Below are 27206 nucleotides of genomic sequence, written 5' to 3' on the forward strand. Positions count from 1 at the left end.
ATGTATGTATGTATGTATGTATAGCTCAAGAAATCGATCCATTCTTTTTAGGTTTTCTTTTTGACAAATAAATTTTTTAAAGAAAGATTTATTTATTATTATGTATACAGTGCTGTGTCTGCATGTATACCTACAGGGAAGAAGAGGGCATCCAGTCACATTATAGATGGCAACATGTGGTTGCTGGGAATTGAACTTAGGACCTCTAGAAGAGCAGTCAGTGCTCTTAACCTCTGAGCCATCTCTCCAGGCCGACACACAGATTTTTAAGCATGTCCTCAGGATTCTCTGGATTTCCTTAGTGTCTGTTGTAATGTTCCCCTTCCCTCTCTAATTGTATTGATGTAGATAGTCTCTCCTCATCTTTTAGTTAATCTGGCTAAGGGTTTGTTAGTATTAATGACTTGTGTACAGTATCGAATTCTTGGTTGGTGATTTAAGTATTTTACTTACTCACCCCTTCTCCATGGTGAGCAGCAAACCAGAGCTTTCAGCATGCTTGGCAGGTGCTCCACCACTAAGTCCATTTTCAGCCCATCACTGATGCATGTTTGCTTCTAGTATGTCTGGATATCAGGTGTAATTGTTTGCTTACTTGCTCTGAAGCTGCTGTGTTTCACTGCACATTTTCCTTAAAGGCATTTTCTTTTATGTGAACCTGGGTATGAAATGGCTGCTTGTTGGTTTTTGTCCTGTTTTCCTTTTATCTTGTTTACAGCCACTGGGTTTCATTTCTTTGGTGTGAAATATTATTTTAGTAAGCTTTGCTGTTTTTCTATCATTTCTTCCCCCCTTTTCTTTTTGATATTCCTGTTTCTTGTGGTTTCTTTTTTTGTAGTTACTGCTCATTTATTGGACACTGTGTTTTGTGAGAAAGTCAGTACACACTTTGTGAGTTTTTATCTCTAGGAGCTTAAACAGATTCTTAGAGTAAATATCTGAATGGGAAAAGGAATAAGATGCCCCCTGACCTGAGGGCAGGTGGAAGAAAGCCATTTTGAAATTTAGCAGAGCACTCTGTTTTTTCAAAGAGGGTCTACCATAGAAATTATCTAACCAGGGCCTCACCTGCTGTGTTTGTATCTGAGCCTAACACACCTGAGAGAAGAGAAATATAACCACAGCTACCGCTGGACCCTCAGGGTGGGTGGGTGGCAGTGGTCTGAGAAAGGCTTGTAAGGTCATATTCCATAAGCACAGAGACCTCGCAGGACTATAGAATGCTCACCCACAGTTTACCAGCACATCAAAGGCTTATTTCCCAGCAAGTCTTTTCACATAGTGCATGTCAGGCTATCGAGAAAAAAGTCCAGTCTTCACTGAAGCAAAGGAGAGTCTGAAATGGACAGCAAGGATCAGAAACAGACTTAGACATGGTTAGGATGTTGTAGTGATGAGATCAGGGATTTGAAACAGTTCTGACTAACATGCTCTGACTAACTACAATGGCAGCATGTGAAACAAATAGCTATTAAAGCAGAGAGGCAGAAATTCTAAGAAATAACAAAAAAGAGATGCTAGCAAGCAAAGCACTGAGGGCGGAGGGGGGAGGGGAGGGGAGGGGAGGGGAGGGGAGGGGAGGAGAGGAGAGGAGAGGGGAGGAGAGGAGAGGAGAGGGGAGGAGAGGAGAGCAGAGCAGAGCAGAGGAGAGGAGAGGAGAGGAGAGAATAGGCAATGAGAAGCCTCAGTACATAAAAGTACCTACAGCCCAGCACCAAACAGGGAAGCCCCCCCCCCCCCCAGCTGCCTCTTCACGTGATCTCAGTGAAACTTCAGCTCCTCGTATCTGGCTTTCCTTGAGCCTAAGAGACCTCCTTACAGTGTGTTCTAACGCTCATCACCAACCTTCTGAGGACGCCCTCACTTTTGCCTCCAGTTTCTAGCTTCCCATCCTTGGGTCACAATTGGTGTTAGTGTCTCTGTTTCCATAGCCACCTAAAAACAAAGACACACATTCCTGAAAAGACAAAGTGTACCTTAATTTGTCATGATGTAACAAATGGGAGACCTTACATGGTGCCTCTCCTTCATTGCTCCATACCAGTGTCAGTCTGGCACAGCTTGTGTCTACCCACAGCCTCCTCAGCAGCTGTCTGCCCCACGTTGGGTGCCAATTTGTTATAGTAAATTGTATTGGCTTGGCCTACGACACCAGTAACTGACACAGAGTCTGAAACATACTTTAAGGCTGCCAGTACTATGCCACCCGGAATCTAAACTGATTCTAATCCCCTTGTAAACTAACATAAAATACTCTAAACTTCATATCATACATATATTCCAATCACTTGCCACTATGATCCTCGGGCAGTTTTCTCCCCTGCCCCCTCCTTGTCAACTGTCAACCATCGTTTTTTCTCTCAACTGTCAAACTCGGTTTCTCTCCCTCTTCAGGAAGTCCTGTCTTCCACTTCCTGTCCTTCTGCCCATCTGATTGGTTAAACAGCGCTTTATTGACAGTTGTTACATCCACTCAAGACATTGCTCCAGATTCAGATCTTTCTCTTTCTCCTGGCCAAAGCTCTTTGGCTTTTATGATTGCCTTTCTTCATGACTTCACCAACATCTTGCCTTTTGCTGCTTTGATGTTGGAAAAGGGAAACAGCATGAGACACAAAAGTAAGACAAGTTAGAGTCGCTCATTTAATTGGCTGCATCCTGTAGTGAAAGCAGTGTGCAAAGTGCCTCCTCATACTCAGGTTTAACTTGTGTATATTTTACTCTCTTCCACATTATCTTCATGCATGCTGTCAAGAAACTGCTGCCTTAAGGGAGAAATAAAATAAATGGATGTGTCTATTGAGAACTATTAGCTATCATAAAGGTATGTTGAATTAAATAAAAATATGGAATGTAATGCCTTAGTGAACTGAAATCGGAGAGTGAAATTTTCAGTGATTCTTTGGAGGTGGCCTGTGGCTTATGCAGTTTGTGCGTGTTGACCTAACCCTTTAAATAGATGAGGTCTGACTGTTCCTCAGTGGTTGTAGTGATATCTGCTACCAGCCAGTTCTTTTGCCTCAGCTTTGAACTATTCAATTTAAGAATCATCTTTTTATATGCATTAAAATTTTTATCATATGTATATGTGTCTATATTTGAGTGTGGGTATGTGTACATGGGTACAAGTGCCCATGGATACCATCAGAGCCCCCAGAACTAGAGTTAAGAGAGCTCCCCAACTTGGGTGCTGAGAACAGAACAGTATGTACTCTTAACTGCTAAGCCCTCTCTTGAGCTTCCAGTTCATGAATCCTAAATACTTGTGGTGAGTGACTGTCCTCACTCACCTGTGTGTGGAACTTGTGATGTGATTGGGCAGTAAATACCTAAACTGTGACAAGAATTTTCCCAGGGTCCATAGTCCCTGAAATCCAGGTTCTGTGTAGTTTAACTCATTCAGAGTGCATCTTAGCTATGGTATCTAGTGCAGTGAAGAGACACAATGACTATGGCAACTTATTATAAAGGAAAACATTTGATTAGGGCTGGGTTACGGTTCAGTGGTTTAGTCCACTATCACCACGGTGGGAAGCATGCTGGTGCGCAGGCTGATGTGGTACTGGAGAGGTACCTGAGAGTTCTGCATCTAGATTGGCAAACAGCAGGAAGAGTGTGTGAGACACAGACCTGGCTTGAGCACCTGAAACCTCAAAGCCCACCCCCAGTGACACACTTTCTCCAACAAGACTGTATCTCCTAATGGTGCCACTCCCTATGGGACTATAGGGGCCATTTTTACTCAAAGCACCACAGAGTGGTTGGGGTTAGGCCACCCCACTTCCTAGAAACTATACTGTGCTGACTCTTATAGCACAGAGGAAGCTGTAGTGGAACATTTTTCAAAGGAGATAAAAAAATTGTGATTGGAAAGATTAGAAGATGAATCTTTGTATGCAAGTCATAACGTTGTCTCTTACCCAGGTTAAGGCAGTGAAGATGAGATGGACAGTAAAGAGGTTGTTGGGTATTTACTCTGGGGTAGGGTTAGCCATTAGCTAGAGAGAGGTAAGGAAAGACCTGTAGTGGGGGGCAGAGTGGGAGGGGGAGAGAGAAGGGGTGGGCTGGATGAAAGGTGATAGACATAGAGAGAGGTGTATGGAGGGGGACGGGGAGAGGGAGAGGGACTTGATTTCTACCCGGGGAAAGGAAGTTTAGCATGAAGTCTGAGGCTCAGAGGTTTCATTCAGGCATGTCACATGCATAAATATTAAGAACCTGTTTTGTATTACAAAGAGATGAATAGATATGTCTCCTGTATTTGTACACTCAGAGTTTAAACAAGCAGCTTGGGATCTTGTGACTATGCATTTTTGAATAATTGATATTCACAATACGATTTGTCATCTGTGAAGATGTTTGATGGAACCAATTTGCATTTAAACATTCATGATGGTTCTGAGCAAGAGAAACACACAGAAGCATAAAGCACTTACTTATGTTTCCTTAAAAATAAGTGTCAAGAAAAGCATTTAAAAATAAAACGCATGCAGAATACACAACATCTAATGTTCCGCAAAGGATTATAGAATTACTTTATATGTTAACACATGCATTGTATTGAAAGCATCTCTACAGTTCCCCCCTTCACCACAGCTTACATACTCTTATTTTCAGGCCTTTGTAAATGACTCCAGCCTCTTTTCTTTCACTGGCTTTGCTCTGTCTACCATATCTGTCTGTGTAATTATTGATATTTGACAAGCGAGTTTAGCATTATACTTGTGCTTCTTTTGTTTCCTCATCTTCTCTTGTTTTCAAGAGGTGTGGCTGTTTCTTCTACTCCCTGAGTGAGTCAGCAGAGCCCAGTTAGCAGGGGCAGCGCTGACGCTGAGATGTTTAATCAGCTATCATTTGCAGGAAATGAATCTGTCCTGTGACCTGATTACTATTCAATAGCTATATTCACATGAAAATGCAACTAAAGGCCTCATGGAAACAAGTAGGATGTTTTGAACTATTATGCATAAAATATATATGAATGACTGATGACAGTAATAATATAATTTTAATCTTAATAATTGAAACATGTTATAAATGTGTTTCATCAAAATAGGGTAATATTCTAAGATTTTTATTTGTAGGAATCATTTGTTGCATGTTCTTTTTAAATATGTATTTTTATTTATTCTTTGACAGTTTCACACGTGTATACAGTGTACCTTGACTGTATCTACTCCCCAGTCCTCCCTACTTTTCCCAAGGCCCTTCAAATGTCCTTCTCCTGTCTCCATGTGCGCTTTTTCTTTTTTAAATACCGCTTCACTGATTAGAGCTGTTAGCATGCACAGAGGTATGGCGGCATCCTCTGGAACATGAGCAGGGGTCACACCCCTGGAGAAGGCTGGCTCATCCCTATTGCTCCTTAGCTAGAGGTGGAGCCTCCTGAGCACGTCCTGCACCTATACTGCAGTGTTGGCTGGCTTCATCTCGTGTTGCTCTTACAGAGGCAATCATGCTGTCATGCTGCCTCCTTCTGTCTTACACACACACACACACACACACACACACACACACACACACACACACACACACCACGAATTACTTAGAATTTAGAATTTTGGCCATTTAGAAAGTATTGTCAATCTTCTTTCTCCTAATGGAGGTTGAGCTTTCTTTACCTTCCCCCTCAAACATCCTGTATTCTTCTCATTTGTAGGGAAAAACAGGATATTAACAGGGTGATTGGAATTTTATTTGTTTTCTATTAGGAATAGAAAATTAGCTTCTAAATATGAATTGGTGTTTCCATCTCTTCCAAGAATAGTATGTTGGTATTGGTATTGATTAATTAGTTATTGTTTTGAGTTTCACTCTTCCTTTGCTCTCCTGTATGGCTGTTTATGTAGCCCCTCTGTTTGTGGTGATCTTAGCTGATATGAGGGATTGGGAATCAGGGTAAAAATATTTATTTTTTTCCCTTTCAAATGTTTTTACCTGGTACATCTTTTGTTTATATACTACTGTAGGAGGAAAAGTGAGAAATTATTGCAAATAAAACAGAGACATTGAACTTGTCTTATACCTTTATTTTAGTAAAAACATATATATATATATATATATATACATGCCATCATATATATACATATATATGTATATATATTGAGATTAAAGACATGCAGCACCATACCCAGCTCATAAAAAGTATACATTTGAAAACCATAGAGCAATGTTTTACTTTCTACTTTCTAAACAGATTTTTTTTTCTTTTTTCTTTTTTTGGCTAGGATACTGTCTTACTTAGGGTTTCTGTTACTGTGATGAAACACTGTAAAAAACAAGTTGGGGAAGAAAAGTTGTTCAGCTTTTGCTTCAGAATCACTGTTCATCATTGAAGGAAGTCAGGACAGGAACTCAAACAGGGCAGGAACCTGGAGGCAGGAGGAGATGCAGAGGCCATGGAGAGTGCTGCTTACTGGCTTGCTGTTATGGTTTGATCACCCTGTTTTCTCATAGAATCCAGGACCACCAGCCCAGGTTTGGGACCACCGACATTGAGCTTGGCCCTCCCACATCAATGACTAATTAAGACAATGTCCTACCGGGTTGCCTAAAGCTGGATATTACGGAGGCATTTTCTCAACTGAGGCTCCCTCCTCTCTGGTGACTCTAGCCTGTGTCGAGTTGACACATAACTATGGAGGACAGATACAGACAGGATGACTTGATACAGATCTATTTCATTGCATCAGGTCAAAACAAGGTGGTTTTATTTCCTAAGCCTGGTCTTCCCTGTGTTTCCAATAAGTCATGCTGCTTAAGTCAAATATCTAGGTCTGTTTGTCTGTTTGTCTGTCTATCCCTGCCAACCTCCCTCCCTCCCTCCCTCCCTCTTTTCAGATCAGGACCCCATGTAGGTAGGAAGATACACTCCCAACTATGTTCTCTGTCCTAAGACGCATTCATAACTCTGTACCTGTACAATCTATGGGTCAGCTGCTGGGTTTTGCTTTCCGAATGTGTCTGACGTCTGTATCCTTCATCTTTCCCACTGTTTTAATTTCTTAAGTAGCATACAGTGGTAGTACTTCCCTAAGGTGCAGTCTTGCTTTTTTTTTCTTTTTTTCTTCTTTTTTGTATTTTCATTCTGTTCTTCAAAAAGCTAGAATAGTCATTAAATATTTCCTGGCTACACACCTCATTGTGTTTGCTATAAAACTCATTAGAAAATTTGAAATACACAGAATCAAGTATTTTGCTTTTTCTTTAACAAAATACATGGCTAAAGGAAAGTTTTTCTTTCTAGAAGTATTTCAGCTAAGTAAAGAAGGAATAATATAATTTTAATATCAGTACTTTATAACCTTTAATGAAGCATTATAATTTAATTAGGCAGTAAATATCACTTGTAATACCAGAGAGGTGTTGTAATTTATCTGCTTCCTGGTTGAAGTTCATGACAAGCTGGGGAGTAGTCTTTCAGAAAGTTAAGCCTGAGTATGATTAAACATTTAGACTTAGCTGTGGCTTTACTGGGAATATGTGGGATAACAGTTAAAAACAAAAAAGAGCTGACAAAAGAATGCTTTATATTCTAAAACAAAACAAAAACATATACAAACAAAAAGGAATGCTTTAAGTATGGGATAAACACTATAAAACAAGTCCCTCCCTCCCAAGAGGGAAAAAAGAGCAGCCAAACAAGATAACTGGTAGATTGTAAAGTCTGCGGTCATATTTACAATGGATACATGGTAACATATGAGTATTGATATGCAGTGTGGAGGGTTAACAATGGATACATGGTAACATATGTGTATTGATATGCAGTGTGGAGGGTTAACAATGGATACATGGTAACATATGAGTATTGATATGCAGTGTGGAGGGTTAACAATGGATACATGGTAACATATGTGTATTGATATGCAGTGTGGAGGGTTAACAATGGATACATGGTAACATATGTGTATTGATATGCAGTGTGGAGGGTTAACAATGGATACATGGTAACATATGTGTATTGATATGCAGTGTGGAGGGTTAACAATGGATACATGGTAACATATGTGTATTGATATGCAATGTGGAGGGTTAACAATGGATACATGGTAACATATGTGTATTGATATGCAGTGTGGAGGGTTAACAATGGATACATGGTAACATATGTGTATTGATATGCAATGTGGAGGGTTAACAATGGATACATGGTAACATGTGTATTGATATGCAGTGTGGAGGGTTAACAATGGATACATGGTAACATATGTGTATTGATATGCAGTGTGGAGGGTTAACAATGGATACATGGTAACATATGTGTATTGATATGCAGTGTGGAGGGTTAACAATGGATACATGGTAACATATGTGTATTGATATGCAATGTGGAGGGTTAACAATGGATACATGGTAACATATGTGTATTGATATGCAGTGTGGAGGGTTAACAATGGATACATGGTAACATATGTGTATTGATATGCAGTGTGGAGGGTTAACAATGGATACATGGTAACATATGTGTATTGATATGCAGTGTGGAGGGTTAACAATGGATACATGGTAACATATGTGTATTGATATGCAGTGTGGAGGGTTCACAGGGAATGGGAAAGGCTACAGGCAAGAATGGCTGAGGAAATAATTATGGAAACTCAGTGGTGAATTGTACACAGTCAATTTTTCCTTTCATATATGCTTGCATCTGTCATTAAGTACCAATAAACACACAAAATAAAACACAACACAACAAAACAAAACAAACCCACCATTACACTTAAGGCCATAACTCAAAGCCTCAAGGCTCGACCTAGTCTGACTTGTGCTTTCCTCAGGTTCACCAGGCTTGCCCCTGTTGTCCTTTCACACCTGTAAGTTTATTTCCATCTAGCACAGCTGTGGAATGTATGCTTTCTCTCTGTCTAAAAACTTCCTTCCCAGATCTTTGCTGTCTGTCTCCTTTTGGCATTCTGGCTTTCACAGTCAGTGCTTGTGCTCCATTTTCACCAGAACGCTTATTAGGATTTGATATCGTCTTTGTATTTGGCTGTTGACTGTTTGCACCCACTGGGGTCACAGTTCCATGAGGTGGTGCTGACTTCTTGTGTTGGCCACTGTCAAGTTCCCAGGACTGCATATGGTTGGCTGATAGAGCCGGTGCCCAGGAATCTAGTGAACCAAAGCTTGAAACGCTGTTGAATCTTAAGAGCATTATTCATATATAGAATCAATAATATATGCCACTGTTGCCTGGCAGACGTATTTAAAATTCAGTTGGCATTCTCATTATTAATGTGTTTCAAAAGCTCATGTATGAGAAAATTAGCTCTGTTAGCAAAGCTTCAGAAAAATTTAGAAAATGTCAAATTCTATCATAGCATTTATATAAAAATATTTGTAGTTTGGATAATTAATGTCATATCTTGTCTAAGCTGTTTCTTATATCTAGATAAGTAGAGGTTATCTACATTTATGAGGTATGTTTATATGTGATATGAAAAATTGGCAAACAGTTCTTGGCTTATGTGAGTGTCAATGAAATACATATAATTATACCTTTTACCAAGAGGGAACTAATGCTTTATAAATAAATGCATGGAAAAGATGAGATTGTAAAATTATGAGCCCTCTTATTAAAAGAAAGCACCATAAGGTGTCACCCAGTTATACCTCACTCAGGTGTGGTGATGTGTTTTAAAATGCTGTGTTTAGTAATTTCCTCGTTGTGTAAACATCAATTTGTCCTTATACACACCCAGATGGTACAGGCCTATCGCTTGACTCAGTGAAAGATCAGAAAATATGAAGTGTGAGACTGGGGAAAACCACATACTATCTCCAGTCCCCATTGAAGTAAGAATCTGCTCTACAAAAGACACAAAGTAACTGATAATAAACACACAGGCCGGTAACAGTCGTTTATTATTGGTGTCAGTTGTGCACAGCACATGTCTGGCCTGTGCTAGTTGTGACTGGAGGCACAGTAGGTTTCTTTATACCAGCATCTTCACAGAGTGCAAGCAGTGTGCTCAGCCAGCACATTATAACAGCTTAAGGCATCACTAGGCAGCAGGGGTATTTCAGTTTCATTATAGGCCTATGGAACTACTGTCCTATATGGGGTACATAATTCTGGAGATAGGTGTGTGATTCAGCGATGGTGCAGCTGCCTTGTACCTTCCTCCACGGCATGGAGGATAGTGCAGAGTCTGGCTCGCTTTACCATGGCTAAGGTGGTTCCTCTTCCCATCCACCCAGCCTGCAGGGAAGCTTCTTATGTCATAGCATTTCCACTGGAAAGTGGGACAGTGTCCTCCTTGCTTTCACTGCCGTGTCATGCTGCACATCTGGACACTTATTCAGGGTTGGCCCTTTGACAAGACAAGTTAATTGTAGGCAGCTTTGCTTGTTTGCTCACTTCAAATTTCTTGTTGCTCTGATAAAATAGCCCAATAAAAGCAATGTAAAGGATAATGTATTTGTTCTGGCTCACAGATCAAAGGCGCTGATCATCGTGGTGACAGAAGCTTGATCCGTCTAGGCACACTGAATCTAGTCAGGGCGTGGGATGCTTTCAGTTTAGCAGTTAGTGTGTTTTCCCAACTCAACCAAGCTACTCCAAATAATGCCCAGACTTAGGCCAAGAGGCTCCCGTCGTGATGATATAGATCCTGTCAAACTCACACTTGGCACCTGCCATCACAATCTCCCCTTTGTCACCCTGACCCCTATCAGCACTTTTAAGCATTTGTCCCCATAGACTCACAGCCATTTCATAATGTAAAATGCATTCAGTCTCATTTCAAAGAGCCTCATAGTCTTAGCAGTACCACTGTTATTTAAAATATAAGTACAGGGGCTAGAGTGCTGACTCAGAAACTAAGATCACATATTGCTCTTACAGTAGATCTGAGTTCGGTTGCCTGCACCCACATCAGATGCTCATGCCCTCCTGTGACTCCAACTCAAGCGAATTTGATGTTTTATTCTGACCTCTGCAGGTATTGCACTGATGTGTGTGTGTGTGTGTGTGCACGTGTGCACGCATGCACACACACACACATACAAACACCCCTAAAAATAAAATATACCTTTATAAAGTACAGAGTTTCTTCCAAGACTCAGACAGTGTCTTAACTGTGAGCCCCTGAACAATTAAAAAACGTTCCACTGTTCCACTATAGTATGGCACAGAATAAACATTCCCGTTCCCAAAGGAAGGAAAGGGCACGGTGGCATCAGCGCCCCCTTCCTAACGCTGCGACCCTTATCCAGGTCCTCATGTTGTGGTGAACCCCAACCATAAATTTATTTTCATTGGTACTTCATAACTGTAATTTTGCTACTGCCATAAATTGAGGCGACCCCTGTTGAAAGGGTTGTTTGACCCCCCAAGGAGGCCTTAACCCACAGGTGGAAGGTGATACATTAGACTAAAGCCAAGTCAGCAGGGTAAAAACACCACATGCTGCACTTCCACACCAGGCTGGGTTTGCAAGATCACTTCCTTAGGCAGTTGTTTTTTCAGCTGGACCTCCTTAAACTGAGATGAGGTTTTCTCCTTTCAAATACGTTTGGAGCTTGTCTGCTGGTCATACAGAGCAGGAGGCGTGTCTTCAACAGGGCTAATCTCTGTAAGAGTCACACCCTTCTTGTTTACAGCTTTAAACTTTCTTGTGCTCTTCTCCTCACCAGATTTCATGTTTTAAAAATGTGTCTCTGATCCACCCTTCCCTCCCTCCCCTACTATAGAACTGGTAAGAGTGACAAGGGGCAGTGACATCACAGCCTAAACGCTGTGCTACCCTCAAATACCCTCTGACAGGTTAGCTTCCTACTCCTGTATTCAATCTCAATCAAACTCTTAGCATGTAAGTGAAATGCAGCCAGTGTTTTGCTCGCTTGTTTGTTTTGTTTTGGCACAGTATCACACAGATGTCCCCTAGACCACATTCTGACAGACTCTCTGGTCCTGTCTGAAATCTCACGAGACAAAACTCTGTTTTCTCAGTGTTCCTTTCTTTCAGGTCTCCCTTCACATGGCCTGTTAAGCTCTACATGCAGCATTCTTGTTCACGCCATGATTTGTGCAGTTCCCTTGAGCTTTAACAGTGACTTTAGAATGTAAGTTCTAAGGTGGCAAAGCACGTTTCCACAGTTTCCTGGGAACCACATCATGTGCAACAGTTAAATTGACGTGTAAGCTCATTGTACATAGGAGTATTCCCCATGGCCAAAATTTAAAAGAGAAAACCAGACCAATGCCCTGATTCATATAAGATACATAGAAATAGAATTTAATGCACATTAAAAGGGTTTTTCACCACAATCAAGTTGATTTTAATCCAAGGATAAAAAAATGGCTCAACATATGCAAATCAATGAATGTAATATAGCATACAAACAGAATCAAGCATAACAATCACATGTTCATATGAAGAGATATAGTGGAAAGGCCTCGATAAAAATTCAATCTTGCTTCATGGTAAAACCCTTGAAGACTTGGAGGTAGATTGTTTTTATTTGTGTTTATTTTATTTCTCTTGTCCAATAGCTCTGGCTAAAATTTCAAGTAGTATATTAAATATGGTGATGAGAGTGAGCACACTTGTCTTTCTTGTTCCTGATCTTAGAAGAAATGCTTTCTGTTCTTTACCCATTCAGTGTGATTTTGGCTGTAGGTTTGTTGATTATGGCTTGTATCATGTCAGCCACATTGTTTTTCTTCTTTTCCTTGTCATTGGTTTTTCTTAGGGTTTGTCATACCTGTCAATCATTTCGAAAGACCAACTCTTTGTTGTTTCATTGGTCGTTAATTTGTTTCTTTCTGTTACATTCTATGTTTATTGATGTTTGCTGATTTTTAAATTTAATTTGTTGCTTTGGCTAGCTCTCAAGATCTATCATTAGGTTATTTGTTTCAGATCCATTGAGATGATCATATAATTTCTGTGTTTAAGTCTGTTGATATGATTGGCATATATTGGAGCTAACCTTGCATTCCTGGGATTTTGATGAAATTAACTTGGTATGGATAGTGATGTTTGGATTTAGTCTGTATTTTGTTGAGTATTTTGGCATCTATGTTTATTAGGGAAAGCAGTCTAATTTTTTTTTTTTGAGGGAGGTCTCTGTCAAGTTTCAGTATTAGAGTTATACTAGATTCATAGAAAGTTTGGTAGTGTTGTTGGCAGTGGTCTTTTCATTTCTGTTTTGTAGAACAGTAGAGAAGTGTTTGTATAAAATCTCTGAAAGTTTGTTAAAATTTGGCAGTAAACCTATCCTGTGCTCCAGGACTTTTCTTTGTATAGAGATTTTAATTACAGCCTCAATCTTATTGCTTTTCAAATGGGTCTGTTTAGGCTGTTTAAATCTTCTGGCCTTAATTTAGGGAAGTCATGGCTACTTAGAATTTAAGCCATTTCTTCTAGATTTTCTAGTTTGTTGAAATTAAAGTTTCAGAGTAGTCCTTGAAGATCATATGATTTTGTAGGCATTTTTTGTAACAACCCCCCTTCTCATCTATTTCTTATTTATTCTTTTGGATCTTTTCTTTCTATTGATTAGTTTGGCTAAAGATTTATCTTGTTAATCTTGTAAAAAGAACTAGCTTTTTATCTGGTTAGTTCTAAGGATTGTTCTTTTAGTCTTTATTTCATCAGTTTCTTCCTGATCTGTATTCCTCTTTGTCCACTGAATGAATGTTTGGCTTCCTGTTTCTCTAGGGCCTTTAGGCACACTATGACATTATTTAATTAATTTTTTCAGAGTGCTTCTAAAATTTTAATTTAGTTTAATGTTTTGTATATGAGTATTTTGCCTATGTATGTTTGTGTACTGCTTGGCTGCTTGGTACCTGCAGGGACTGGAAGATGGTGTTAGATCCCTGGAACTGGAGTTACAGATGATTTGAGGTACCATGAGGTTGTTGCATTAAATCTGTAAATTGATTGTGGTAGGATGGTCATATTCACACTGTTAATTCTAGAAATCTGTTAACATGGAATATTTTCCCATTATCTAGTGTCTTTCTCAGTCTCTCGCTTCAGAGACTTGAAGGTTTCTTTGTAGAAGTTGTTCACCTCCTTGGTTATGTATGTTTATCTATGATATTTTATTGCCTTTGATACTATTGCAAATCACAATATACCCATGCTTTCTCTCACATTGTGTTTGCTGTTGGTGTATAAAGAGGTGACTAATTTTTGCAAGTTGATTTAAAATCCTGCCACTTTGCTGAAATTGTTGTTTTCTGATAGAATTTTTTGGATCATGTTTATTATCTAAAAAGAGGATATTTTAATTTCTTCTCTTTCTATTTGTATCCCTTTAATTTCATTCTTTTGTCTCATTGCTCTAGGTAGTGTTACCAACACTATACTGAAAAGAAGTGGAGATAGTGGGAGGCCTATTTTGTTCCTGATTTTAGTGGAATTGCTTTGAGTTTTCTGCAGCTATGATGGTATTGGTTGTGGGTTTCTCATATATAGTCTTTATTATTTTTTATCTATGTTCCCTCTGGTCCTACTCTCTCTAGGACTCCTATTATAAAGTCATGTTGCATTTTGTCAAGGGCATTTTCTGCATCTATTGAGGTGATCATATTATTGTTATCTTTAAGTTCATTTATGTTATTTATTTTGTTTATTGGCCTATGTAGATTGAACCAACCCTGCATTTCTGAACAAACTCTACTTGATCATAATGGCTGATCTTCTTGATATGTGCTTATATTTGGTTTTCTAGTATTTTATTGAGAATGTTTCATCTATGTTCATAAGGCTATCCATATATATTTTTATTTTTTATTTTGTTTTGCCTTTACCTGGTTTGAGTAGTAGAGTGATACTGGCTTTGTAGAAGGAGTTTGGGAGTATTCCTTCTGTTTTTGTTTTGTTTTGTTTTGTTGTTCTTGTTCTTGTTGTTTTGTTTTTGTTTTTTAATAGTTTAAGAAGCATCAGTTATAGATCATCTCTGAAAGTCAGATAGATTTCTGTTATGAATCCATCAGGACCTGGACCCTTTTGCTGAAAGGCTATTTTTTTTTCTAGTTTCAATCTTCTTTGTTATGGGTCTGTTTAGATCGTTGATCTGCTCTTGACTGAACTTGGTAGTTTGGAGAAATCAAGAAATTTATCAATTTCTTTTAGATTTCCCATCATAATGGAGTAGAGGTGTTTAAAGTATTTTCATATAGTATTATGTATTTCTTTTTAGTCTGTTGTAATGTTTTTCTGCTCATTTATGATTCTGTTAACTTGGGTCCTTTCTTTTGATTAGTTGGGTCAGAATCTGTCAACCTTGTTTATCTTCTTGAAGAACCAACTCTTAGATTCATCATGTCTTTGTATTATTTCATTTCTATTTCATTAATGTCTGTTTTTATTTTTATTATTTTTTCTTGTTGACTAGGTTTCAATTTGGTTTGTTTTTTTTTCCAATTTTTTTCTTTTTCTTATCACATTTTTCATCTTTTCCATATACATTTATATTATTACACATATGTACAGTAAACTGCCTATAGCAAGAAGAACCATAACACAATCAGGAATTATATAAATGTTACATTCTTAGTGTTTCGGCTATTTGTATCTGAGAGCCTTGACGAAAACATCTTTCCTATCTTGGTGTGTCTAAAATTCTGAAGGTAAATCAATATCATATCTCACCTTTATCAACTTAAGACTTCTATCTAGACCTAAAAACATCTTAACCCCTAAACAACCACGCTTAATTGTAAAACTAAACTATCTAGTCTTTAGCTCCATCAGAGACTTGAGAAGGAATAAACTTGATTTACCTGAGTAGACAGGAAGTGCAGGTTAGTAGCTTTCCAAATGAGAAGATGACAGAGACAGTTTGCTACCTGAATAGTCACCCAAAAGATGCCCATTTCCTTTAAGGGGGATTGGGTAGATTTTTGGTCACTTTCTTGGGCTATAGAGGGTTATTTTCAATGGAAGTTGGTTTTTCCAAATTTTTGAGCTACATCATTAGGTCATTTATTTGTATTCTTTCTGTTTGTTTGTTTGTTTGTTTGTTTGTTTTTAATGTGGGGACTTAAGTTAGAGCTGTAAATTTCCTTTTTAGAATTGTGTTTTAATGTGTCCCAGAGGTTTTGTTATGTTGTGTTGTTATTTAGTACTATGACTATTTTGATTTCTTCTTTGACCCACTCATCATTCCATTCAGTCATGAGTTGTTTAAATCTCCATGAGTTTATTCACTTATGAATACTTACTAGAGATTTACTGGCTATTGATTTTAAGTTTTATTTAAATAGAATACATGAGATTATTTCAAATTTGTTTGTATTTGCTAAAGTTTGCTTTGTGTTTCAGCGTGTGGTCTGCTTAAACTTCCATATATATATATATATGTATGTATTTTTACATATAGTTACATATACATACATACACGTATGTGCATATAACAATGATAATCAAAGAAAAAGAGGCTACCAACTAGAGGCTGGAGGGGGCCATGAGAGGTGTCTTACATAGGGTTTCTATTGCTGTGATGAAGCACCATGCCCAAAAGCAAGCTGGGGAGGAAAGGGTGTATTTGCCTCACACTTCCTATCATGGTTCATCATCAAAACAAGTCAGGACAGGAACTCAAACAGGGCAGGAATCTGGAGGCAGGAGCTGATGCAGAGGCCATGGAGATGGGCTGCTGTTTACTTGCTCCTCATGCCTTGCTCAAGATGCTTTCTTATAGAACCAGGCTGGGCCCTCACCCATCAATCTCAAATTAAGAAGATGCCCTACAGCTGGATCTTATGGAGGCATTTTTCTCAGTTAAGGTTCCTTTCTTTCATAGAACTGTAGTGTGTGGGTGAAGCTGACATAAGACAGCCAGCACAGAAGGGCTTCGAGGAAGGAGAGGTGGGAGGGGCTGGAAGAAAAAAAGAGGAAGGGGAAATGATGTAATTCTGTTTTGATAGTACAGAGGTAAACAGAGAATTCTCAACAGAGGGATCTCTCATGGCTGAGAAGAACTTAAACACCCAATGATCTTAGTCACCAGGGACATAGAAATCAAAACAACTCTGAGATTCCATCTTACACCCATCTGAATGGCTAAGATCAAAACTAAAGTGACAGCACATGCTGGTGAGGATGTGGAGCAAGGGAACACTCCTTCCTTGCTGGTGGGAGTGCAAACTTGTACAACCACTTTGGAAATCATTCTGGTAATTTCTCAGAAAATTGGGAATAGTGCTGCCTCAAGACCCAGCTATACCATTCCTGGGTATATACCCAAAAGATGTTCCACCATACCACAGGGACACTTGCCCAACTATGTTCATGGCAGCTTTATTTATAATATCCAGAAACTGGAAATAACCCAGATGTCCCTCAACTGAAGAATGGATAAAGAAAATGTACATTTACACAACGGAATACTACTCAGCTATTAAAAATAAGGAAGTCATGAAATTTGTAGGCAAAGGATAGAACAAGAAAAGATCATCCTGAGTGAGGTAACTCAGACCCAGAAAGACATGCATGGTATATATTCACTTATAAGGAGATAGTAGCCATATAGTACAGGATAGCTACGCTATGATCTGCAGAACCAAAGAAGCTGAGTAACAAAGAGGGTCCAAGGAAGGATGCTTGGATACCACTCAGAAGGGGAACCATAATAGGCATAGGAAGCTGATGAAGTGAAGAAAGTGGGTGTGGTGAGGATGTGGTGAGGGGAACAAGGGTGGGGATCATGTGGGGAGAGCTGCAGTGGGAGGTGAGAGGACTTGGCGAGAGAAGGGAAACTGAGGGCGTTGGGCATCTCTGGGACAAGCTGGAGACCTGTGACAAGGTAGGCTCTTGGGAGGACATGGGGGTGACTCTAACTGAGACACCTAGGTAGGTATAGGAGACATGGAGAGTGGAAGTGGCCCCCTCTTAGCCAGGTAGGACTTCTGGTGAAGGGAGGGGAACACCAGCCCATCCACAGAACTTTCAGCCCGAAATTTACCCTTCCTACAAGATGTACAGAGATAAAGATGGAGCAGAGATTGAGGGAAGGGCCAACTAATGACTGGTTTACATGAGACCCACCCCATAGGAGAGAGCCAACCCCTAACACTTTTAATGATACTCTGCTTTCCTTGCAGACAGGAGCCTAGCATAACTGTCCTCTGAGAGGCTCCACCTAGCTGTGGATTGAAACAGATGCTGAGACTCACAGCCAAGCGTTAGACAGAGCTCAGGGAGTCTTGTGGAAGAGAAGGGGGGAATGATAGAAATACCCAGAGGAGACAAGAACTCCACAAGAAGACCAATAGAGTCAACTAACCTAGGCCCATGGGGCTTGCAGAGACAGAAGCACCAACCAAAGAGCATGCATGGACTGGACCTAGGCCCCTACACAGATGTAGTCAACGGGCAGCTTGGTCTTCATGTGTGTCCCCTTAGCAAGTGGAGTGAAGACTCTCTGAAATGGACTCTTTCCCCTAACCAGGATTCCTAGTCTGGCCTAAGTGGACGAGGATATGCTTAGTCCTGATGCAGCTTGATGTGCTGGGGTGGGATGGTGGGAGGGGCTTCTTTTTTCTGAGGAGAAAGGGTGGGGGAAAGAGGAACGAGGGTAAGAGGGTGGGGCCCGGAGGAGAGGAGAGAGGGGGCTTCAGTCAGGATAGAAAATGAATAAATAATTTAATTTAATTAAAAAAATGTGTGTACAAAGGAAACAAATCCCTTATATAGCAAAAGAAATAAATAGGACCAGGTTCTTAAGTGACATTTTCTTCCATTCTTCTCTTTGTCCAGTATTGGTGTTTAGTGGTATAAAGTCTCAGAACAAGACTAACAGCTTGCTTTTTTGGCTAAGTAAGTGCTTATCTTCTGTGGGTACAAAGAATGTCTATTTACTGGGTGGTTAGGTTACATCTGCAGCCTTTAGGGTTGGAGTTGAAACCTGGCCCTGCTCTGTTCCCCGGGAGCTGTGTGTGGGCAATTTCCTCAGTAGCTCACACCTGCATCTGTTGAGCCAGTTCCAGCATTTATGTTGATATAAGTCATCAGGCTCCAGGTGAGATCCAGAGAGGTATTTTAGGAGGGTGTTCAAAGTAGATTGTGGTTCAGTGGGAATTTAAACTTATTTTGTAAAGTTCATCTAACTTATCCAGCAGAATGTCATCATTCCACGAGTAAATTTCTTAACGTGCTAAGTAGGTGGATGAATGTTTGTCGTATATGATGTATTGCTTTCTTGTTTGTTGTGTTTTTTGTTACCTTACTGTTTTGAGAGAAGCATATATTTTGTCCGCTTTTTCTGTTTGCAGTTCTCCACAGGCACTTCTTCATTTTACACAGCAGAACATTGTCACCCTCCTTTTCTTTTTGAAATAATTAAAAAAAAATCTTGATGATCACTCAATTTGGAGTACTATATTTTACAGGTGTAAGCACTAAAATCTAGCCGACTCAATTTTCTGACCTCTAGTCACAAGCTGATTCATCACAATATTGTTACAATGTAGACACACTGTTTTCCCAAACTAGAATTCTTCCTGGTGAATAGGCGCCTGGATTCTCTCCTTACCTGCTACTTTTGTCTGCTTAGCCTTTGTAGACTTCTTTTTATGTGTGCTGGGTTTTTAAAATTAAATTAATGAATTCAGAATTTAAAATGCACAAACCTCAATATAATAGGTTGTACTTAAAATATAACTTTATGTGCAGCGAGAATTCTCACAGTTGGCTTCTTTTAGATGATTTTGATCTTTTCATTTAAACATGAAATTTACTGACCTAGTTTCAAAAAATATGTTCAAAAGCTACAGATATTTTTGAGAAAACTATTTAAGTATTTTCAGCTGTTCTTGTAGATTATTTACTGTGATTTTAGTGATTACTCCACATAATATTCCTATCTAGGTATTTGGTAGAATGACAGTGATTTCAAACAAGATCTGTTTGATGGCAGATTATTGGAAGCTAAAATGTTCTTCATTAGCACAAAGCTTGGAAATTTGTGGCTAGTATTTCCATGGTTACTGGACCTTTACTTTCTAATATAAAAGATTCTCAAGGATCATGTGAGGAACGGATACTGTCTGAATGAAAACAGACAGGAAGAAGGGAGGGACAGAGACAGAAAGATAGAGAGGGAGAGAGAGAGAATATCATTATAGTAAACCTGGAAGGAAAAACAGAGACATACTTCTTATCTGTTTTATATAAATAGCTGACTTGTCGTGTGCCTAAGCACGCTCCCTTATATTCCTATATGTCACAAGTCCTGTGCTGAAAACTCTTTTATGTTCTTGGTGCTATGAAGTTCTGTTAGCAGAACTCTGCAAAGCCTTGGAGGACAGTAATGTCACCACAGTGCCAGGTCTCTCACTCAACAACAGCATGTCCTTGACAAATGTTACTAGCTCATGTTAATTGTCTTTCTTAAAAACAAAAACAATAAATAGTAACTCAAAAGGGCACACACACAAAGAGAAATCCCAGGACCAAAAAACCAGAGTCCATTTGGTGCTGGTCAGCTACTCCTGAAATAAAGCCTGTCCTGGAGTGTGACTGTGTCACTCAATCAAAGAAAATGAAAATTTAAGATTTTCGGGTAAATAGGTATCCTGAAAGAGGGAGCCCAGGCCCAGAAAGATAAGCACTATACATATTCTCGCATATGTGGGTGTTAGTTTTTAAGCTTTGGATATTTGTATTTCATGTAGAATACCCACCCAGAGAAGTAAGGGGCTGGTGAGGGAATGGAGGCATCTTTCAAAGAAGGGGGAACAGAATATAGTGTGATCTAGGGATAAAGAGGAAATTAAACAGGAAGATTAAGTGGGGATGGGAATGGGATGACAGGGTATAGGAGAACATATTGGAAGGGTTACTAACACTAAATTGCTTAAAAATGAAAATATCTTGATTTTTAAAGTAGGTTTATAATAATTTAGGCATCTCTTATCACAGTCCCACACTTCATTAACATCTACTTCTTGGTTATGAATCTCTGCACATATAAGCAGTTGGCTTAAATTGTGCCTTCAGAGAACTTAAGATATTCTTTATATCACTGAGAACAATTACTTTTATGAGGATGCTATTATTTTTGTGTTTGAAAATTTCTTGTTTTACGCATACTATAGGTGCGATGTCCCTATAGGTGCGATGTCCCTATATGTGGGATGTCCCTATATGTGGGATGTCCCTACGTGTGGGATGTCCCTACGTGTGGGATGTCCCTACGTGTGGGATGTCCCTATGTGTGGGATGTCCCTATGTGTGGGATGTCCCTATATGTGGGATGTCCCTATGTGTGGGATGTCCCTATATGTGGGATGTCCCTATGTGTGGGATGTCCCTATGTGTGGGATGTCCCTATGTGTGGGATGTCCCTATGTGTGGGATGTCCCTATGTGTGGGATGTCCCTATGTGTGGGATGTCCCTATATGTGGGATGTCCTGCTTTAAATGTCATTTCAATAATTGGACTCAGTGTGAGCAAAAAGGACCCATGAGTCAGGTTTTGGATAACAAGTGCCCTGAGAATTGATGATGTCTCCAAGATGTCAGAGCCAACTTGCTCTAGAACTCTCCTACAGGGCCACTGCCGAGATACGAGATGATATCAGTAGTTTTCTCCTCTTCTCAAGGCATTATCTGCTCTTGCTCTGTTGGCCTTACAGTGGCTTTGGAGAGATTTATCCAAGTAACCCCCACCTCCATTTCCTATGAAGGGAGGACGATTGAAAATGGATCCGAGAAAATGAAGATCACCCTCTCTGTTGTAATGAGCAGTGCCTTCTTACAATTGTGTGTGTGTGTGTGTGTGTAATAGAAAGTTATAAGGATCCGTTTATTATACTCACTGTGTCATTCATTTGCACCAGTCAGGAGGTCCTCAGCTGAAGTAAAAACTTTATCATTCAGGTTTTTGTTAACTAATTTATATTTCAATAATTTCTCCTTTGTAATAATTTTCTTCTTGCAACCAAAATAAAATGTTGCATGATCTTATACATAAACCACTGGGAAGAGCAATAAAAAAATTATGTTCCACTTTAGATTTTTTGCATGTTAAAGGGTCCTTACGTGGAGATTTTCATTTTAGTTGTATAATATAATTGCAAGTGACACCCTGACTCAGGATTATGCAGCACCTGTTGATTAGGCACTCAGCTATGAGGGAAGACTCTGCATATGGAGATGGAACGTGGCGTGCCTGCCAGTGCTCTCTTCTGTTCAGGGGCGTACTGTGGAAGTGGGAAGATATGTCTATAGACATAGGACCCTGAACATGCCTGAGCGCTTCTGAAATTGAGGAGATAGTTATATAAAAATAACCGTTCTTCATGCTGTACAGGCTGTTTTACATCCTAGAAATATGGAAAAAAAATCTTTGAACTTGCTATTCTGTAAGTTTGACTATGGGAGCCGATGTCAGGTTAAATGCATCTTCTATACAAGTTTTTTAGTCCATTTTCTGTTGCAAAAACAAAATCCTTGAGGCTGAATAACTTATGAGCAGATAGTTATTTAACCCATAGTTTGGGAGGCTGAGATTTCTTTTTTTTAATTTATTTTAAATTTTTAAATTTTTAAAGATTTATTTATTTATTTATTTATTTATTTATTTATTTATTATGTATACAGTATTCTGTCCGCATGTATACCTGTAGGCCAGAAGAGGGCATCAGATGACATTATAGATGGTTGTGAACCACCATGTGGTTGCTGGGAATTGAACTCAGGACCTTTGGAAGAGAAGGCAGCACTTTTAACCACTGAGCCATCTCTCCAGCCCAGGAGGCCAAGAATTCAAGATCAGCTAGTTTTACCTATTTTGCTTCTGGCGGGCACCGCCCTTGTACATCACAACATGGTGGAAGACATTACAGTAGAAACCCATGCAAGAGTATCAGCTCATGGTGAGACAGGAAACTAGAGAGATGGATTCAGAGCCTAAGCTTGCTCCTTTATAGTAGCTCTCTCTAAGAACTAACCCATTCTGTTAGACCAGAATTAATGTCCTTTGACAGTAGTTACATCTGTGACCTAATTTACCTTGCACTGACTTCTATTGGTTGTGTGACTTTTGTGACAGTGGCAGGTAGGGAAGGACATGACAGATGTCTACTCACCTTAGAGGGGACCAATGACATATGAAAGAAACTTCTTTTCCACCTAAAATTGGTAAGCCATCAAGTTTATTGAGTGTACTTACAGGACAACTCACAGAAAACCCCACCCCAGCATGGGTGATGATTCTCAAAAGTTGTATCCCTGCAGCTTCTTGCATGATTCACAGGCAGCTTAGCTGGTAAGAGTTTCCTCTTTCTCGTAGCCGTTACCTTGAAGAAGGGCCTTGTGAATCTTGTTTCAGAAACATCGTGTGACTTGTGATCATTTACTTCCTTCTGCGTTTTAAAATTTTTTCATTTTTTTAAATTTTCTGAGTTTTAATGAGTTTCCTTTCTTCCTCCTAGATATACTTTGTTCTCTTTTTTGAGAAAAATAACTATACAACAGTATCTCTTAAAAGCTCTATGTCTCAACATTGTCATGCTGAGGACTGAGCTTTTAGTGTGTGAACCTTTGGGGAATACCAAAAGGCTGGAGAAAGTGCTATGAATGAGAAAAAAATATGGGCCAGTTTATTCCAGGGACACTTTATATTAAAAATCAGATCAAACCCCTTGCTGGTCAGCTATTGGCACTTGATGGCTTCTGGAGAACAGAAAGTCAGTTTTCTTTAAGAATATGGCCCCCAATGGATAAACCATTCTCCAGTGGGTGGGCCCAGGCTCATGAATTAGGGGCAGCACTGATCAGAATCAGTGACTGTTTAAAAAAAAAAAAAAAAGGACTCAAAGTTGGGAGGGGAAGTTTAGGGGTGAATCAGGGTTTAGTTAGGTGGAGGAGGTCAAATACCATCGAAAGACTTTATATGAATGTATGAAATTCTCAAAAAATAGTGAAATGTATTATATTTTAAAAAATCTGATCAGAATAGCAACCGTTTAGACATCGTTCCACAAGTGCTGGAAACATAAACGTGCTTACAGCTGAGCACTAAGTGTAAACTAGAAAGGACCGTGAACAAATGGCCAACAGTTCTACTCTCGACTTCCTAGCTGGTTCAAGATGTTTGCTACTACCAGCCCCCTCAGAGCACTTTCTGTCATGTGCACTCAACAGGTCACATATAAAGGCCGTGACACCAACACACGCAGTCTCCCAATCAATAGCTGTGGCTATCAGCCTCGTGAATGCAGTTCAGTCCAGTGCCAGTCAGCAAGCTTTTCTATAGAAAGTCAGTATGCATCACACAGGGCCTGAGCCAACTTTTTTTTTCCCCAGATAGTTGGAATTCAATTTCAGACTCATTTGAAATGAACTGTCATAACACTGACATATTTTTAGTTCTGTGAGACCTTAGTTCTCTGAAATAAGAAATGGGAAATGGCATGATCAATATGCTAAGTGGCAGGGAGCAACAATGGTCACTTGTTGGCACTGGGCGTCTGCTGCTCTCTGAAATGGAGAGACTGGCCTGTCTGCCAGTGCTGGCAGTCTCAGATGAGGATAGAGGGAGAAAAAGTGTCCTTTATCTTCCTGGGGAGAGTCTCATAGATGGCAGCTAAGGGGAGCCTTAGGGTAACTGTTTTCCAAACCATTGAAAATCAATCTGTATTCATTACTTTCTTAAAATATGTCATTATACCACTATCAAATACACATGTTATGAAATCACAAGAGACCCTAAAAGGAAAATCACTGTGTCGTGTCAGCTCCTGATGTATCTTTTGAAGAAAACTGGTGTCAGGGAAGGCCAGAGATGGATGGCCGTGGGGATGGGGGCTACTTTAGGAAGGCTGCTCTGCCCTCCAGCCCCCCTTCAGGGTGCCTTGCCACTCTTGTTTCTAGGACTTTTGGCTGGAGGCTTTCCTTCAGATGTCCACATCAGCAAGTTCCTCCTCTCCCTCAGGCTCCTGACCACCTCTCAAGGAGGGCCTTCTCCAGCCTCCCCACTCCCCTCCCTCCTCGTTGAATATTCTTTACCACATGACTGGGGATGAAAGAGAGTCAGAGAAATTCCTTGATAAATCTTTTGCCATCTGACCTTGTAACACTCGCCATCTACAGTTCAGAGCCTAAAGAGGTTTTAAAGGCATCTCTTGCTGTCTGAACAAAATTTCCAAATCAGGGAGCAAATAGTTTTGTACAGTGACGGTCGCCTCTTGTTTCCTTCCTAACATGCTGCTTCCTGACTTGCCTATCTCTGTCTCTCACTAATGTGGTAGGTCCATGACTGAGACCTTGTTGTAGTCCTTGCTTTATCCCAATCACACAGAACAGTGCTGAGCACCTCACGGACCTCATAGCTAATGTTGAAGAAATGCATTACTGTGTGCTGTATGAGAAGCTTGTAAAAATGGTATAGAAAGTCATGCTGTAATTTTTATTATACAGAAAATAGATGTATACATTTCTCTATTGCTTAAAAAAAAACCTCAAGGCTCTGCATTTATTCCTTGTTTGAAGGGTAGCACGCAGCTCTTGTGCTGTTCCTTTCTTGCTAAGGTATTTAAGTCGTTTCCAGCCTCACAAAAGATGGTTCATAAGACAGCAGTAGGGGGACTGTTTGCTTACTTCTGTTTCTGGAAGTCAGTAGGCTCTTCCCTTTTCACCATCTTTATTTAGAACTAGAAATAATGCATCTATTTGATGATTTCCTGCTAATCTCTATATGTTCTAAAAGCCCAGTATATAAGAGTACTTCAATACTCACTGGACAAGGACAAAAGTGGTTTGGTGACATGCACAGTGGGCACACAGTCTAGTCTATAGGAAGTGAATTTTAAGCTGAGGAACAATTATTGAAGAAGACCAGACAGTTTGCAAGAGTGGAAACTCAGGCTTTATTCTAAAAGCAGTAGAAGCAACTAAGTACCAGCTCAGTTGCTGTGTGTGTGTGTGTGTGTGTGTGTGTGTGTGTGTGTGTGTGTGTGTGTGTGTGTGTTGCCAGGGACAAACTGAATTGACAACAGTGAAACAGATAGTGGCCCAGAGGCTTTAATAAGAACAGGTGGTTGCGGCCTTATTTCTTGGCAGTAAAAGGAAGCTGTGGATGTGTTGGACAGATTGCGAGCAGACAGAGTAACTGGCTGGGGGAAGTGAGGGAGAGAGAAGTGCATGAGGTCAGCTTTGCAGTTTAGGTAACTAAGAGGATCCCAGGCCCTTTCACAGCATCTGGAGAAGCCAGGGAGGAGCCAGCCGGGGAGAAAAGGGCACAGGGTGCTTCCCCATCTAAACTTAAGTTGAGAATGGCAGACAGGGCTGTGTGGTGAATCCTTTAAAAATGCCCACAAACAAAGATCCAACCGTTACCAACTGAAACAAATGATTTTCCTGTTATTAAGTTTTTGTTTTCATTATTAGTATGCTTGTTTTTATGAAAGAAAAATAACAAAAATTTTATTGCATAAGAAATGCCATGCTAAAACAAGCCAATAAATATGAAGCAAAAACTCTAGGGGACAAAAGGCTAAGACTTTCTTAGACAAAATGTAAACTATATCCTGACTAGAAGACAGCAGTGGAAGAGGCCACTAATGTGTATGTGTAGGCAGCGTCTGCCATGTACTCATCTGTATGTCCTTAGCCCACAGCAGAGTGTTGGTACCTACAGTGGATTCAAGGGATAACTAATATTTAGATATGCTATTTATATATTAAATGTGTTTCCATTAGCATTCACTGAAATTGTTATACAGTGAGGCTGTCTTTATTATCTTGGCTTTCAGGTCGACTGGGGTCAACTGGACTATTTAGTCGTTGACATGCCTCCAGGAACAGGAGACGTGCAGCTGTCAGTTTCGCAGAATGTTCCCATTTCAGGTAAATCCTAAAAGTCTAATTTATTCCTTCTTTGATGTATTGCTGTTACTATACATGGCATGCCAGTACTAATACTGACAGTGAAAAGACCCCATTTTCTCTAGTGAGTGTGCATTGATTTTATAATTCAAAAGAGTGAAGGAGCTGGTAGAACTGGCACTTTGCATATGCAAGATCTTGGATCCAGTCCTCAAAAGCGAGGACTAGTGGTATCAAACAATAGAAACACTGTGCCAAAATGACAGCCAGGAGAGTTTGGGATGTGTGGCATCATTTCTCTATGTGGTTGTTAAAATGTATGTTCAAGGCATAGTTCTTGGAGTTTAGTTTTATTTAGGCCCAGTGCTATTTCTTTGCAAGCACATCTAAGAAGACACTGGAAGTGGGCGG

General features: G+C 39.8%; 1 protein-coding gene across 1 annotated transcript in view; it reads left to right on the top strand.

The window, feature by feature from the left end:
• Window positions 1-27206, top strand: part of Nubpl (NUBP iron-sulfur cluster assembly factor, mitochondrial) — a 162626-nt gene that overhangs the window by 95702 nt on the left and 39718 nt on the right. The window contains exon 7 of the mRNA XM_051145960.1: window positions 26723-26816. Coding sequence (XP_051001917.1) covers window positions 26723-26816 — 94 coding nt within the window. The remainder of the gene's footprint in view (window positions 1-26722; window positions 26817-27206) is intronic.

The sequence above is a fragment of the Acomys russatus genome, chromosome 1 (assembly GCF_903995435.1).
Source record: "Acomys russatus chromosome 1, mAcoRus1.1, whole genome shotgun sequence".
In the NCBI taxonomy this organism is placed as follows: Eukaryota; Metazoa; Chordata; class Mammalia; order Rodentia; family Muridae; genus Acomys; species Acomys russatus.